Source organism: Polypterus senegalus, chromosome 6, assembly GCF_016835505.1.
Source record: "Polypterus senegalus isolate Bchr_013 chromosome 6, ASM1683550v1, whole genome shotgun sequence".
NCBI classification, from domain to species: domain Eukaryota; kingdom Metazoa; phylum Chordata; class Cladistia; order Polypteriformes; family Polypteridae; genus Polypterus; species Polypterus senegalus.
Window position 1 is genome coordinate 70,195,409 of NC_053159.1, and position 15,076 is coordinate 70,210,484.

The 15,076-nt window shown below is 38.1% G+C and overlaps 1 protein-coding gene across 8 annotated transcripts in view; it reads left to right on the plus strand.

The window, feature by feature from the left end:
• The window catches only part of armc8 (armadillo repeat containing 8), a 276,158-nt gene that overhangs the window by 122,876 nt on the left and 138,206 nt on the right, over positions 1-15,076 (plus strand). For all 8 annotated transcript variants that reach the window (XM_039756304.1, XM_039756308.1, XM_039756310.1 and 5 more), the window contains 2 exons: positions 10,429-10,509; positions 13,445-13,520. In XM_039756304.1, the coding sequence (XP_039612238.1) occupies positions 10,429-10,509; positions 13,445-13,520 (157 nt within the window). The remainder of the gene's footprint in view (positions 1-10,428; positions 10,510-13,444; positions 13,521-15,076) is intronic.

A 15,076-nucleotide genomic window follows, 5' to 3' on the forward strand; every position in this document is an offset into this window, starting at 1 on the left:
CAGGAATAATATTCCTGTCTGTTTTTACCACCAAAGATATTTCTGTCGACTAAATAAAAATTCCTTCTATTTAAAATTTAAATAGAACTTGAACAAATACGATAGTTCATAATATCCACGCAGACTTGCACGTAAGAGCGGGAGTAATCCGTTTTAACAAACAGCATATTGCACTGATACGAAATAGCTGTGTGTGTATATATGTAGATATGTATGTATACGTATATATATGTTTATATATGTGTGTGTGTGTGTGTGTTATATATATATATATATGTATTTGTGTGTATATATATGTGTGTATGTATGTGTGTATGTATGTGTATATATGTGGATATATATATGTATGTATATTATGTGTGTGTATATATATATATGTGTATATGACAGCAACACTCATCACTCACAACAGTGACAAAACAATTACATTGACAATCATGTTACGTTATTTTCAAAATGTTTCCTTTTCCTTTTCATTGCTTCTTTAACACACTACTTCTCCGCTGCGAAGTGCGGGTATTTTGCTAGTATATATATATATATATATATATATGAATGAACACCTTGACAAAGACATGGACTTCTGGAACAATTTGCTATGGACAGACAGGCGAAAAGAGAGTTATTTAACCACTGTACCAGTAGATATATTTGGTGAAAACCAAAAACAGCATTTGACCAGAAGAACTTGATAACAACTGCAGAGCATGATGGTTGAAAAGTTAGTCTTTGGGGCTGCTTTGCTGTATAAGGGCCTCAGCAGTTCAATATTATAAAGTAGTCCACTATGAATTCTTCATTGCACCTGAGGATGCTCAAGTATAATGCAAGACCATCTGTCACAAGATAAACATTCAACTGAAAGTTAACCTTGTAGCAAACTAATGACTTTAAATATACCAGTAAATCAACCAGGAGGTGGTTTAAAAAAAAGAAATGGAGTATTCTGGAATGGGAAAGTTAATGCACAGACCTGAATCCTAACTGGATGCTTTGGCAGTTAAAGTGGGCTGTTAATACAAGACAGCCATCAATAATTGCACAATTGAAAGAATTCTGCATTGAGGAAAGGGATAATATTTCTACCATTCGATGTCAGCGAATGCATCATAGTTATAGGAAACGCCTACTTGAGGATGTTTCAGCTGAAGAAAGAGGACAATACCAGCTATCAGAGCCAAGGGTGTACTTTTTTTTTCCACAAATGGAAATGGCATATCTATTTATTTTTCACATTTTAATTATTATTATTATAATATTACATTGCCCTTTTCCCCTGTCAAATCAGCTTTATCCAAATGTAATGTTTAAATAATCAAATCTTAAGATGTCCACATTCTGTATGTTAAAAATAAAAACTTTGCGCTATATAAATGTAATGAATTACTATTATTATTATTAAAATGCATTTTTTTTTAATACTTCCCTTCCTGACTTATAAAAATAGTACATTTACAGATGCACCCAAACAGTATTATGTATTTCTGCTGCTTCAGCGTATTTTTTAAGGTTTTTGCATATACTGTAGTGCAGGGGTGCCCACACTTTTTCGGCTTGCGAGCTACTTTTAAAATGACCAGGTCAAAATGATCTACCTACATTAAAAATGATTTTTTATATATATATATATATATATATACACACACACACATACATATATACACAGACATACTGAGTATACTTTATACATAAAATGTATACTGTCGTACCTTGCATAACTGAATAACCCTTAATGGCCCAATAATAATTCAATACATTTATGGTCACTACAGTATTTGGATTTAATAATCATCATGTGGGAAAAGGCTGACATAAATAAGTAGAGCCGAATAACGCAGTCAAGGAGCTTTTGAATTCAGCCAAGTGAAAAATGACGGCTGTCCGATTAACTGCGATTTTAGTTCCCTCTCCTTTCTCTTTCTCAGATCACTTTTTGGAAGGACGTCAGTTTCGTAGTTTTTTGTGAACAGTACTAAAATGCCTTTCCACATTTTCCTTCTTTGGAATAGCAATGATAGATTGACAGATCAGACGAACGCACTTCGATTGTGACATTGTGAGAAAAAATACTCTTCCAATTCCACATCCAGCCCATACCCTCCCTAAACAATTTTTTTTTTTAAATCCCTTCTTTAGTCGATATAAATTGGAAAGCTAACTAGATCACAGCCGGAGTTTTGCAGTACCTTGCGCATTTGATTGTGATTGCAGGATGACCAGTGTGTTAGAAGAGAAGAGATCTCAGACTGGCCGCCCTGTATGTCAATCAAGTGGCAAATGCCATAGGGAGGATATATGATAGATTAACGTTTAAAAAAATTTTTTTTGAATGCAACGCGATCTACCGGTCGATCGTGGTCGACGCTTTGGGCACTCCTGCTGTAGTGTTACAGATTAATGAAATCAGGAAACTAATTAGTTGATCTACTCCAGAATTTAGTTCTTGGTGACAAATAAGAAATTCTTTGTTTTACACACATACATACATATTTGTATATAATACGTACATATAAATATAAAGCAATGTGTCATTGATTTACTTTCTCACTGGCAGGAAATTCTAGGCTGCTTGCAGACAAATTGAGGAAAACTGGCTTCAGTAATGAATCAGTCTCATGGTTCAGAGACCCACAAAATCCAACTTCACATAAATGTTCATTTTTTGTGACAAAATTGGAGATTACCATAGTGAGTTTTAATAGTGAGAAAGGGTTCTCTTCATGCATTGTTCATTTATTACTCATCATGTCTGACATGCTCTTTCACAATTTTTTAGCATGGAGAATTAAATATTTTGTTCAGTTTATATTGGTAATGTACATCCTTGATATTCTGTACATTTCTCTGTTCCTGAATATACTTTCATTAGAACTGTGTTATCCATATCTAGTCCAACAAAACAAAATTACTTAATTGCTATTTCTTTGTGGGTGTATGTATATGTGCAGTAAGAATGGGGACTGTCGTTGGACAGCCGTTTTCAGTCCTGTCCCAAGATGTTCAATTTGTTTCAAATCCAGTCTATAGGTGGGACCTATCAAAGACTTTTTGTTCAATTTTTCTTCAATCCTGACTAATCTTCCAGTTTCTGCCACCACTAACATATAACCTCACAGCATTATTCTGCCTCCACCATGCTTCAATGTTGGAATGGTATTGTGTAGATGGTAACTAGTGCCTGGTTTCCCCCCAGACAAAGTCACTTAAGAGTTGAGTCCATACAGTTCAATCTTGGTTTCACCAGACCAGAGAATCAAGTTGCTTATGGTGTGATAGTCCTTTACATGCCTTTTTTCCATTCTCCAAGTGGGCTTTCATGTGTCTTTTACTTAATGATAGGCTTCTATCTGTCCATTCTGCCATAAAGGTCAGATCTGTGAAGTGTTGCAGTGGTGGCTCTCTTCTGCAAGTTTCTCCCTTCTCCACACAGGTTCTCCAGAGCTTATTCACAATGACCATCAGGTTCTCAGTCAACTGTCTTACTAAGGCCCTTCTTCCTCAATGTCTGGGCTGTCAGTTGTAGGAAGTGTAGTGATTGTTCAAAACCTCTTTAGTTTAAGACATTTTTCTGTAGTCTTGCCCAGATCTGTACCCCAACACAATCGTGTCTCTAAACTACCCAGGTAATTCCTCCAACCTCATGGCTTAGTTTTTTCTGTAATACACTTATCAACTGTGTGATTTGATGTAGAGAAGTGTGTGCCTTTCATAATCATGTTGAGTAAATTGAATTTATCACTGGTGGACTCCAAACAATGTGTTGAAACATCTAAATGACGTTAATTGAATTGTATGTGCCTGAGACAGCTTCGGCTGCCCTTTGTCACCGATTCTGTTCATAACTTTTATGGACAGAATTTCTAGGCGCAGCCAGGGTGTTGAGGGGGTCCGGTTTGGTGGACTCAGGATTGGGTCACTGCTTTTTGCAGATGATGTTGTCCTGTTTGCTTCATCAGGCCATGATCTTCAGCTCTCTCTGAATCGTTTCACAGCTGAGTGTGAAGCGACTGGGATGGGAATCAGCACCTCCAAATCCGAGACCATGATCCTCAGCCGGAAAGGGGTGGAGTGCCCTCTCAGGGTTGGGAGCGAGATCCTGTCCCAAGTGGAGGGGTTCAAGTATCTTGGGGTCTTGTTCTCGAGTGAGGGAAGAATGGAGCATGAGATCGACAGGCGGATCGGTGCGGCGTCCTCAGCGATGCGGGCTCTGCATCGGTCTGTCGTAGTGAAAAAGGAGCTGAGCTGTAAGGCAAAGCTCTCAATTTACCAGTCGATCTACATTCCTACATTCACCTATGGTCATGAGCTATGGTTAGTGACCGAAAGAACACGATCACGAATACAAGCGGCTAAAATGAGCTTCCTCCGCAGGGTTTTTGGGCTTTCCCTTAACACTACCAGATACTGATATCAAATACTGACCAGAGCATACGAAAAAACTCGTAGATATGTCCCAACTTAAATCGCTTCTTAAATCCCTTCACACCTCTCCGCCAGCGTCCTTTGTCCTCTATATGTGCTGATAAAGAGAAGCTAGAAGCAGCTGGCTATTCCATCCGCCCACCAATTTAGAACGTGCATGAACTTCTCCCAGCTCATGCCTTGATTGAGTATCTGGGAGTGAAGTGGAGTTTTAGAGTGGAAATAATAGATTGTTGTTTGGAACACACGCATTTCATGTCTGTTCCGTTTCTACAGTAATCTGTGTAAACCCATTGTTAAAACAGAAACGTTTTTTATATTCTATTAGTAGATGACAAAATGTAGGCATAAACTATATAATGTATGAAGCCTGAAGTCCAAATATCAAAGAAACATTTTCACAAAAGATACAAATATAACACAACAATTGCGCTTTTATTAAAAAATGTAGCTGCAGAAAAAAAAAGCCGCCTTTACATGTGACATTGACACCTGCTTATTATGACCGCCTCCATGGCGCAATACAATGAGCTACTGACTTGGAATCAAAAGGTTGCGAGTTCGATCCTCCACCACTCTGTTTTGAGAAGTAAACTGCTCTTATTCTTACTATTTTAGAATAAAAGCATACATTTGATTTCAGTCTGTTAACAGCCGGTGTAATGTATGACCCTTGTAAAGGTTAGCTTTGTTTTTTTTTTGTTTGTTTTATTCACCTTTCGTTCTCTCCGTCACGTTCAGAATCAATCCATACAACACCATCTGACACGGCTGTTTTCACATAAAGATGCGCTATAGCTCTGCAGTGTACTATGATGCATATGTTGGTGTAAAAGTATAACAAAACAAGTGCCCACAACCATACAGAACTGATCCCACATCAGAGAATTTCCAGTTCCTGCATAAATTCACACCGATCTGACACTGTTCGTTTTCAAATAATATTGCATTAGTGCAATGATGTTTTCACATATATTGTCTCTTTCTTTCAAGTGTGTAATAGAAACCACAGCATAGAGAGGTGTGTACATTGCTTCTTACAGGAAATTGCGATGGAAAAAGTGCACTTGAATAAAAGTGCACTTGTTTTGTTATACTTTTACACCAACATATGTTCCTGTTTTTGAGCGATACAGGCAGATGGGGAGTGTCTGATAATTGCATATTGCGCCGAAGTTACTGCTCTTTACCATTCTCTCCTCTGCATGTCCTGGAGTACAAAGGAAACCGCATACAGCAACATGTGGGGACTGGCAGGAACACTCAATAAAACTGAATAAAAAGAAAATCAAGTGACGGTGAGATACGAAGAAGGCAGCTTCGCCAGTGTTTGTGTGTCAGAACCCTTTTTTTTGGGGGGGGCATTAGTATGCATCATGGTACACTGCAGAGCTATAGCACGTCTTTATGTGAAAACAGCTGTGTCAGATGGGGTTGTATGGATTGATTCTGAAAGCGACTGAGAGATTGAAAAGTGAATTAAAATAAATAAATAAAAAACAAAGCTAACCTTTACAAGGATCATAAATTACACCGGCTGTTACAGACTGAAATCAAATGTATGCTTTTATTCTAAAATAGTAAGAATAAGAGCAGTTTACTTCTCAAAACGGAGTGGTGCAGGATCGAACTCGCAACCTTTTGCTTCCCAGTCAGTAACTGATTGTATTACGCCACGGAGGCGGTCATAATAAGCAGGTGTCAATGTGGTCTGAATACTTTCCTGGCAACTGAGCCTGCAGGAGGAGTAGGGCTGCAGTACGAAGGCCTCTAGAGGTCTTGGTAGATTAAAACCCAGGCACACAAACTGTCTGTTAGAATGTAAAATGTCACCTCTCTTTGTAGGGTGGTACCAGAGTTGATGTGTGAGGCAGAGTGCTACCAACTATACACTATGTAGTTCGGCTCATGTCCACCCACTTGCTTGATTCTGACACCAGACCTCTTGAAAGAGGCTAGACTCTCCTTTACTCTGGAGTCCTGTTTTTATGAAGGGGGCTTGGGTTAATTTTATTGTGGGATTTGTTTTAGTGCTTTTATTGTTTTAGTGCAGTGTAGAGTGGCCGAGCTGTGGACCTGTGCTCCAGTTGCATTGGATTGGCAGTGGTGTGGAGCCTTCCCATTTAACTGGAGTTTTATGGGGGATGGTATGTGGTATAGCGGGTCCACAGCGCTCTCAGTAAGGGCCAGTTTCTAAATAAATAATCACCGCACTTGAGGCGGCTTCGTGAGGGGGTGTAGTGGTTGTAGCAAGCGCTGGCGATCATGGTGTGGCTTTCACCAAGTGCACAGGTGAGAAACTTCCCACATCCATGATTGTTCCCGTGGCTAATGTGCTGCAGCTGCTATGGCCCCTCGCTATATAAACAGAAGCGCGAGTTGGATAAAGAAAAAAAGAACAACAATCAAACAGGAAAGAAACAGAGAAGGAAACGGAGGTTGGCAGCAGGAAGCAGTGAGGAGGAGAGCGCAAGTCGGTGAAGCAGGAAGCGGGCCAGCGCTCGCAGGCAGCTGAATGCAGCCCGGGTGTTTGGCCAACACCTGGGAGAAGTTGTGGTCGCTCCCGTAGAGTTAGCTATGAAGGGCGGGAGTGACCAGAAGGCGCAGGACTCTCCGCAGAAGGTAGCAGGAGTCGGGACTTGGGACGTGGTATTCCCTGCGTGAGAGCCTTGGTCGTGGGGAATTCCCAAGTCGCTGTCCGGAGGAGCCAAGGATCGGTAAGGCAACTGACAGCAGAGGCAGACACAAAGGTCAGCTGCAGAGAGAGAGTGTCTCCCTTGGTCACCTCCCTGACTAAGACCCTTCTCCCCTGATCGCTCAGTTTAGATGGCCGGCCAGCTCTAGGAAGAGTCCTGGTGGTTTCGAACTTCTCCCACTTATGGATGATGGAGGCCACTGTGCTCAATGGGACCTTCAAAGCAGCGGAGATTTTTCTGTAACCTTCCCTAGATTTGTGCCTTGACCTCCGAGACAGGATTGACTAATTGCTTGGTTTGTGCTCTGACATGAACTGTCAACTGTGGGACCTTATATAGACAGGTGTGTGCCTTTCCAAATCATGTCCAATCAACTGAATTTACAACAGGTGGACTCCAGTTAAGCTGCAGAAACATCTCAAGGATGATCAGGGGAAACGGAATGCACCTGAGCTCAATTTTGAGCTTCATGGCAAAGGCTGTGAATACTTATGTACATGTGCTTTCTCAATTTTTTTATTTTTAATAAATTTGCAAAAACCTCAAGTAAGCTTTTTTCACGTTGTCATTATGGGGTGTTGTGTGTAGAATTCTGAGGAAAAAATGAATTTAATCCATTTTGGAATAAGGCTGTAACATAACAAAATGTTGAAAAAGTGATGCGCTATGAATACTTTCCGGATGCACTGTTATATACGTTAGTGCCAGAAAACAAAAAGTATTTTTTTTTTTTATTAATTTTATTACAATCCATACAAAGCATTCAAGTTTTTACAAAGAGAAAAATTAAGTTAAGAACAGATCGATCCCCTCCCCTGAGAGAGAGAGCAAGCCAAACGGTGTTAAATTTAAGGCTTGTAAACATACCTAAATTAATAAATTCTCTGTGCTTTATGAACTTATTTTAAAATATTACTGATTAGATCCTGCCATGTTTTGATAAAAGTCTGTACGGATCCTCTAACTGAGTATTTGATTTTTTCCAACTTCAAATAATATAACACATCGGTTTCCCACTGACTTAAAAGAGGAGAGTTTGTGTTCTTCCAGTTTATGAGGATAAGTCTACGTGCCAAAAGTGTAGTGAATGCAATCACAATTTGTTTGTCTTTCTCCGCTTTAAACCCATCTGGAAGAACACCAAACACAGCTGTTAATGGGTTAGGAGGGATTGTGAGTCCAAGGCTATCTAAAAGGTAATTAAAAATGTTTGTCCAGAATAATGGTTATTTGGTGCAGGACCAAAACATGTGACCTAGTGAGGCTGGGACTTGGTTGCAACGTTCGCAGGTTAGATCATGCCCTGGAAACATTTTGGAGAGTTTTAGACGAGACAGATGTGCTCGATATATAATTTTGAGTTGTATAATTGTATGCTTTGCGCATATGGAGCTTGAGTGAATTCTCTGCATTGCTACTTTCAACTCCTTTTCTGATATATTAATTGAGAGATCTTTTTTCCAGTGTCCTCTTGGATCTTTGAAAGGGAGGGATTGTAAAATGATTTTATATATTGTATTATATATATCCTTGAGATTAAACAAGATTTTTTCCAGCATGGATGAGGGTGCAAGATAAGGAAAATCTGGAAGGTTTTGTTTAACAAAGTTTAAAGTATAAAGGATAAAGTATTTTCAAACCTGCTGAAAAAATATCTTGTGATAACTAACACTTTTCAGTTGTTCATGGAAATTGTTGACTGTGGACTCCAGTGAGCCATGATTTTTTCATTATACTGGTGCCGTTTGAATTTATAAAAACACTCTTTCAGTGTGTAGTTAATACAGTGAGTTACACCACCGTAGCAGACCCAGTTTGATTGCTGGTTGCATCTCTGAAAGGATTACTGCTCTCTAATATGTATTTGTATGTTCCAATCCCAGACTGCTCTGAATTAGACAGTTGTTAACTGAAATGACTACTAAAACATTTATTAATCCAAATTTTTTTTCAGGCTGAGCACTAAAGGATTACCATTAAATGGTAAGGACTGTTGGTAGGGTTTTAAAGACATGCTTAATTTGAAGTTTTCCAGTGAACCTCTGAATCATCACAGGCCTGGACATGTGCTTTCTTGATCAGGGAAACCTTGTGGGTGCTGCAATATTTCAATCCATTACGGCGTACTGGAGATGGTACCAATGGTGTTCTTGGTGACTGTGGTTCCAACTGCCTTCAGATAATTAACAAGCTCCTCCTGTGTAGTTTTGGGCTGATCCCTCACCTTTCTCATGATCATCCTTACCCCATGAGGCAAGATCTTGCATGGAGCTCCAGACCGAGGACAATTGATGGTCATTTTATATTTCTTCCATTTCCAAATAATCACACCAACAGTTGTCACCTTCTCACCAAGCTTCTTGCTGATGGTCTTGTAGCCCATTGCCTTGTGCAGGTCTACAATCTTGTCCCTGACTTCCTTTTACAGCTCTTTGGTCTTGACCATGGTGCTGGAGTGGTTGGAATGGAAGAAGCTGATTCTGTGGATAAGTGTGCTTTTATACACATAACGAGATGAGATCAGGAGTTTCTGTAACTGATTGTTGCCCACAGTAAATCTGTGGGAGCCAGAATTCTGGTTGAGTTGTAGGGGATCAAATACTTATTTCACTCAGTAACATGCAAATCGATGTATCGATTTTGTGTAATGCATTTTTTTTCTGGATTTTTGGTTGATATTCCGTCTCTCTCCATTAAAATGAAACTACCATAAAAATTACAGACTGTTCATTTCTTTGTAAGTGAGCAAACTTACAAATTCAGCAGGGGATCAAAAAATTATTTCCCCCAGTGTAAATAGGCAGATAAGTAAATTGGTCTGAACAAAAGGTAATTTTATAGAAAGAAAACCTCTGACTTAGCTGTGGCAGTTACACAGACATATGGGTGTTGGTATAAAGGAGCTCCAGTAGCATTTCTTAACACAATTCTGCTGAATAATTAATGGACTGAAAGTATTGTGTTAGTGTGGTGGGGAGGGGAAATATCTTCTGTGAATGACAGCTGAGTTGTAGCTGTCTAAAATATTAGAGTCAGTTGATTTTTATTTACTAAGATCATAGTACATTTTGTGCCCACCCCATGGAAATGAATATAACTGTTATCCCTGCATAAATAATAATTTGAATGATATTATGACAGATTACTAGCAATGGTTCTATTACATTTTCATTGTTTCAAGAAATACTCACAAACCTGAACGGAATTGAGCAGGTTTAAGAAAATTGTTACATTGTAGTATATATTCATTACTTTTTTTGTCTATAAACACATGTTGTTAATACATTAAAAGTGACATCTTTTCTTTTAGACCTCAGAGCATCAAACAATTCTTTATAACCATGGCGCCATCCAGAACATTGCACATCTTTTGAACTCATCCTCATATAAGGTGAGCAGAAAATTGTAGCTAATCATACCAAGTTTATTAAATTACTGTTGACCACATTTTAGTTCAGCAGTGTAATATGCCTTACTCTATGAAAGTCCTTTTGCATTTTTCATATTGTGTCACCTAAAAATACAATTTTCTCAATTTATACAAAAAAGCATTTGAAGTATATGTGACTGAATATTTGAATGCATATAAGTGTGTTTTATTAACAGAATCTGAACATTGGAAAATTATATAAAGTTTTACAATGTATTATAAATTGTAGGTAATAAGACAAATGGAAAATAAAATATGCTCTCAGGGTCTGTATCCAAAACGTAGTGTTTTATCCTATTTCATATTGGTCCCTTTAACACTAGAAATACCAGAGCCTACGAAAAAACTTCTGGCCCACCTTAAATCCCTTTACACCTCTCCATCAGAGTCTTTTGTCTTGTAAATGTGTCAGTCAACACAAGCAGCCTGCTGTACTTTTCCAAACTCAGCACACCCCCCTCCCCCCACTGCCGCAGAAAGGGCAAGAAGTCCTCCCAGTTGAAGCCTTGCTTATCTGGGAGTGAACTACTTGTATAAGGTAAATAATTTAATGTGTGTTCCGTGTCTACAATAATCTATGTAAACACATCATTACAACAGAAACGTTTTTCATGTTTTAGTAATAAATGACAAAATGCAGAATTTAACTGTATAATGTTTGAAGGCTGAAGTCCAAATATCAAATAAACACTTTCACAATAGGTACAAGGGTAATACGACAGCTTCCATGGTGTAGTGGTAAAAACTGCTGACTTGTCATCAAGGGGTCATTAGTTCAAAACCAGCTCCCTGCTCTTATTAATATTATACAATACAAGCATACATTTGATTTGTGTCTGTAACAGCCGATGTAAATTTATAGGACTTGTAAAAGTCAGTGGGTTTTTTTTCCACTTTTATTCTCTCAGTCATGATCATGATACAACACCCCCATGCCCCAGATCTGATGCTGTTAGTTTTGAAACTGGGAATAACTGTAGATGTGAGTGGTGTTTTGAGACAATGGAACTGGAAATTCTCTGATCTGGAGGGATAAAAGCTGACACACAAACACTGGTGTATCATGCTTTTTGGTATGTCATTGTCACTTAAGTTTTTTTCTATTCAGTTTTATTGAGTGTTCCTGCTCATGCTGAATTAGTTTGCACCTTATGGTCCATGGTGTCAAAGCCGCACTGACAAAAAACAGAGACATATATGTATATGATATTTGGAATAATTCATTTTATGTCCTGTATAGTACATTTTGGAAAACATTGTGGCACTGATGCAACATTATTCGTATTCATTCACATACGTTCTTGCGGTTGTAATCCGTGACCGTGTTTTTTTTTTTCCTGATCTTGCCCATTCTCCACATTTTGGTGCATGGTGGTTTTTATTTTTTACTCCAGGACATGCAGAGGAAAGAATAGTATAGAAAGGTCAGTTCCGCATATATGCAATCAGCAAATTCAAATATTAACAGTTCCCATACACCCAAGGAACATCCTTCCTACATTTATGACATGTGTACCTGTTGCAATGTACACACTTCTCTCTATGCTGTGGTTCCTATTACATTGAAGGGGCACCTGACACTGACTGAGTTTGCCTTCCTGGGGGATAGTGGCTGTGTTGGAACAGAAGCTTGTCGATGTTGCATCCTCTTTTTCCTTTTCTATTGCCTTTTCTGGTAAGAAGCGACAACAAAGTTCCTGTGCAAGGTGAGCAAAGAACACTATTCTTTTCTCAGTGGGCCCGTGCACGCCTTGTACAGTAAATGTGCGTTCATCATCGCCAGGTCAAGCATGTTGTAGCACACAACAACTGGCCACCTGCGTACTCCTGTTCACACTGAATAAGCTCACACTTTCTGGTGCATGATATCAACGCAGCACCGGGGGGAAAAAAGAAAGACAAATATATGTGATATTTTGAAGAAATCATTTTATGACCTGAATAGTACTAATCAGAAAACATCATTGCACTAATGCAATGTTATTTGAAAACGAACAGCATCAGATTTGATGTAAATTTATGGTACTTGTAAAAGTTAGCTTTTTTAAGTTGTATTCCCTTGTCACATTCACACTCTCCCTCCCCCCTCCTGATCTGACCCTAACTAACAGCATCAGCAGTTTTAAACTCCTGACCCCTTGATTACAAGTCAGCAGTTCTTACCGATGCACCACGGAAGCTGTCGTATTATCCTTGTACCTTTTGTGAAAGTGTTTATTTGATATTTGGACTTCAGCCCTCACACATTAGTAAAACATTAAAAAAAGTTTCTGTTTTAACAATGTGTTTACGTAGATTGTTGTAGACATGGAACACACATGAAATTATTTACCCTATAAAACTCTAGGTAGGTCACTCCCAGATAATCAAGTCTTGAACTGGGAAAACTTTTTGCCCTTTTCTGCGGGGATAGGATAGCGGGCTGCTTGTGCTTATCGGCACATTTACAAGACAAAAGACGCTGATGGAGAGGTGTTAAGGGATTTAAAGAGGGCCGGAATTACAAGTTTTTTCGTAGGCTTTAGTAATTCTAGTGTTGATTCATTCACTTTTAATTAAGTGTCAGGTTGAGTAAATTTTAACTTTTATATTATGGTAAAACACATTTATTGTATTTCTCTATCAAACTACAATAATTGATTTAGAAGCCATGTCTATTGTGTAAATCTTTGAGAAAATATTGCCATATGGGATATATTATATTCCAACCCCTAAATCCCTTCCACTCATCAGCCCCCCACTTCCTTATCTGTACATCTGTTTTGTTTTCTTGTATTTTCTTTCCATAATCCACTCTAGTCATTCTTATAGGGTGGGTTCCTCTATGGCAGTACTTACTGTTCTATGATAATAAAAGTTACATTTCTGAAACCATAAAATTTTATTGACTCTCCAGGTACAAATGCAGGCACTGAAATTCTTTTCAGTCTTGGCCTATGAAAATCCTCAGGTCTCAATAACGCTAGCAAATGGTAAGTAGTTTGCTAAGCTCAAACATAACTTGCAGAAGAATTATCAGAAATGTTAAACTGCTACAGTAAGATAATGTGAACTTGTAATAAACTGATAAACATGAACTTAAAATGTAAGTGCTTTCAGGGCCATCCATTTCCAAGAAGTGCATTTGTGTTTATAGATATGCAATAATGTATAAAATAACTTATTTTTATACTAATAAAATATGTATTAAAAATGACTTGCATTTTACTAGCCATAGGGCCAAGGGCAACACACCCTTAGCATTTAAATCATGCATTTTCAAATTCAGTTTGTAGTTTTCAATGTGTGTGCTATTTAGTTATAAGTCTATAATTTCTTATTGAGAGACAGTTTTTTTTTTGTTTGTTTTTTGCTTTATCGGTTGTGTCTTTTCTACAGTCATTGCACAAAAGTCTGATGAAAAATATATCTTGAGTTATGCTTGTCATATGCAGGTTTAGAACATCTATCAGTCAAAATATTAATTCAATTAATTCTACCAAAACATAGTTCCACTTTTTATTCATTTTGATTTCTTTTTATCAGTTTACTTCGTTAACAGTTAATTAATTAAAAATGTTTTAATGTTACTAAAGACAAGAAAATGTTGTAAAGGTTGTGTTCAGTTTCATTTACACAATGTCCCTTAGATTCATGATACATTTCTTAAAAACCTAAAACATTGTTCGGGTGTTTCTGAGCTACTCTGCTCAAAGTCTGAATTTGGGAACTATTGTATTATAGCCTTTTGATTATCCTCCCATATTGTACATCTTAGGGTTTACTTTTCATTTGAGAATGGGCAAGCACTTTAAATGTCCTTATTTATGTGAGTAAAGTGCATATTGCAGACTTTAATTTAAGGATATTTGCATATATTTCAGTTATACCATTTTAGGGCACCATAATATTTGGGACAGTTGGCATTGCAGGTAATTACTCAGGTGTGTTTCATTGCTTCATTAGTGCAGGCATAAGATGCCTAGGCTTCCTTCTACCCACAGAATTCCTTTGGAGTCTGTAGTTGCCATTGTTCAATAGGAGAACAAGAACTGTGCCAGTGAAAGTCAGAGAAAAACAAAAATAAAACATCAGAGAAATTGGTAAAAACCTTGTAATTACTAAACCAACTGCCTAGAATGTCATTAAGATGAAAGAACGGACCAGTGAGCTTGAAAATTGCAAAGGTAATGTCAGGCCAAGGAAGACCTCCACTACTGATGACAGATGAATCTTCACTATGGTAAAGAAAAAGCCCCAAACGGCTGTCCAACAGATCATAAACAGACTTCATGTGCTGATGTGTATGTTTTAAGAGACTACTATCCACAGAAAACTTCATGAACAGAAATAGGCCACATTTCAAGATGCATATTACTAGTGTGACAGATTGGGGGCGCTATCGCTCCCTTGAACCAGACTAGACGCCAGACACCAGGTAAAAGTCCAATAATTGACTTCATTATTATAGTAATGTGCAGAAAGCACCCTCCACTCCACTATATTCATAAACACTATCAAATCCACAATAATCAATGCACAATCCTTC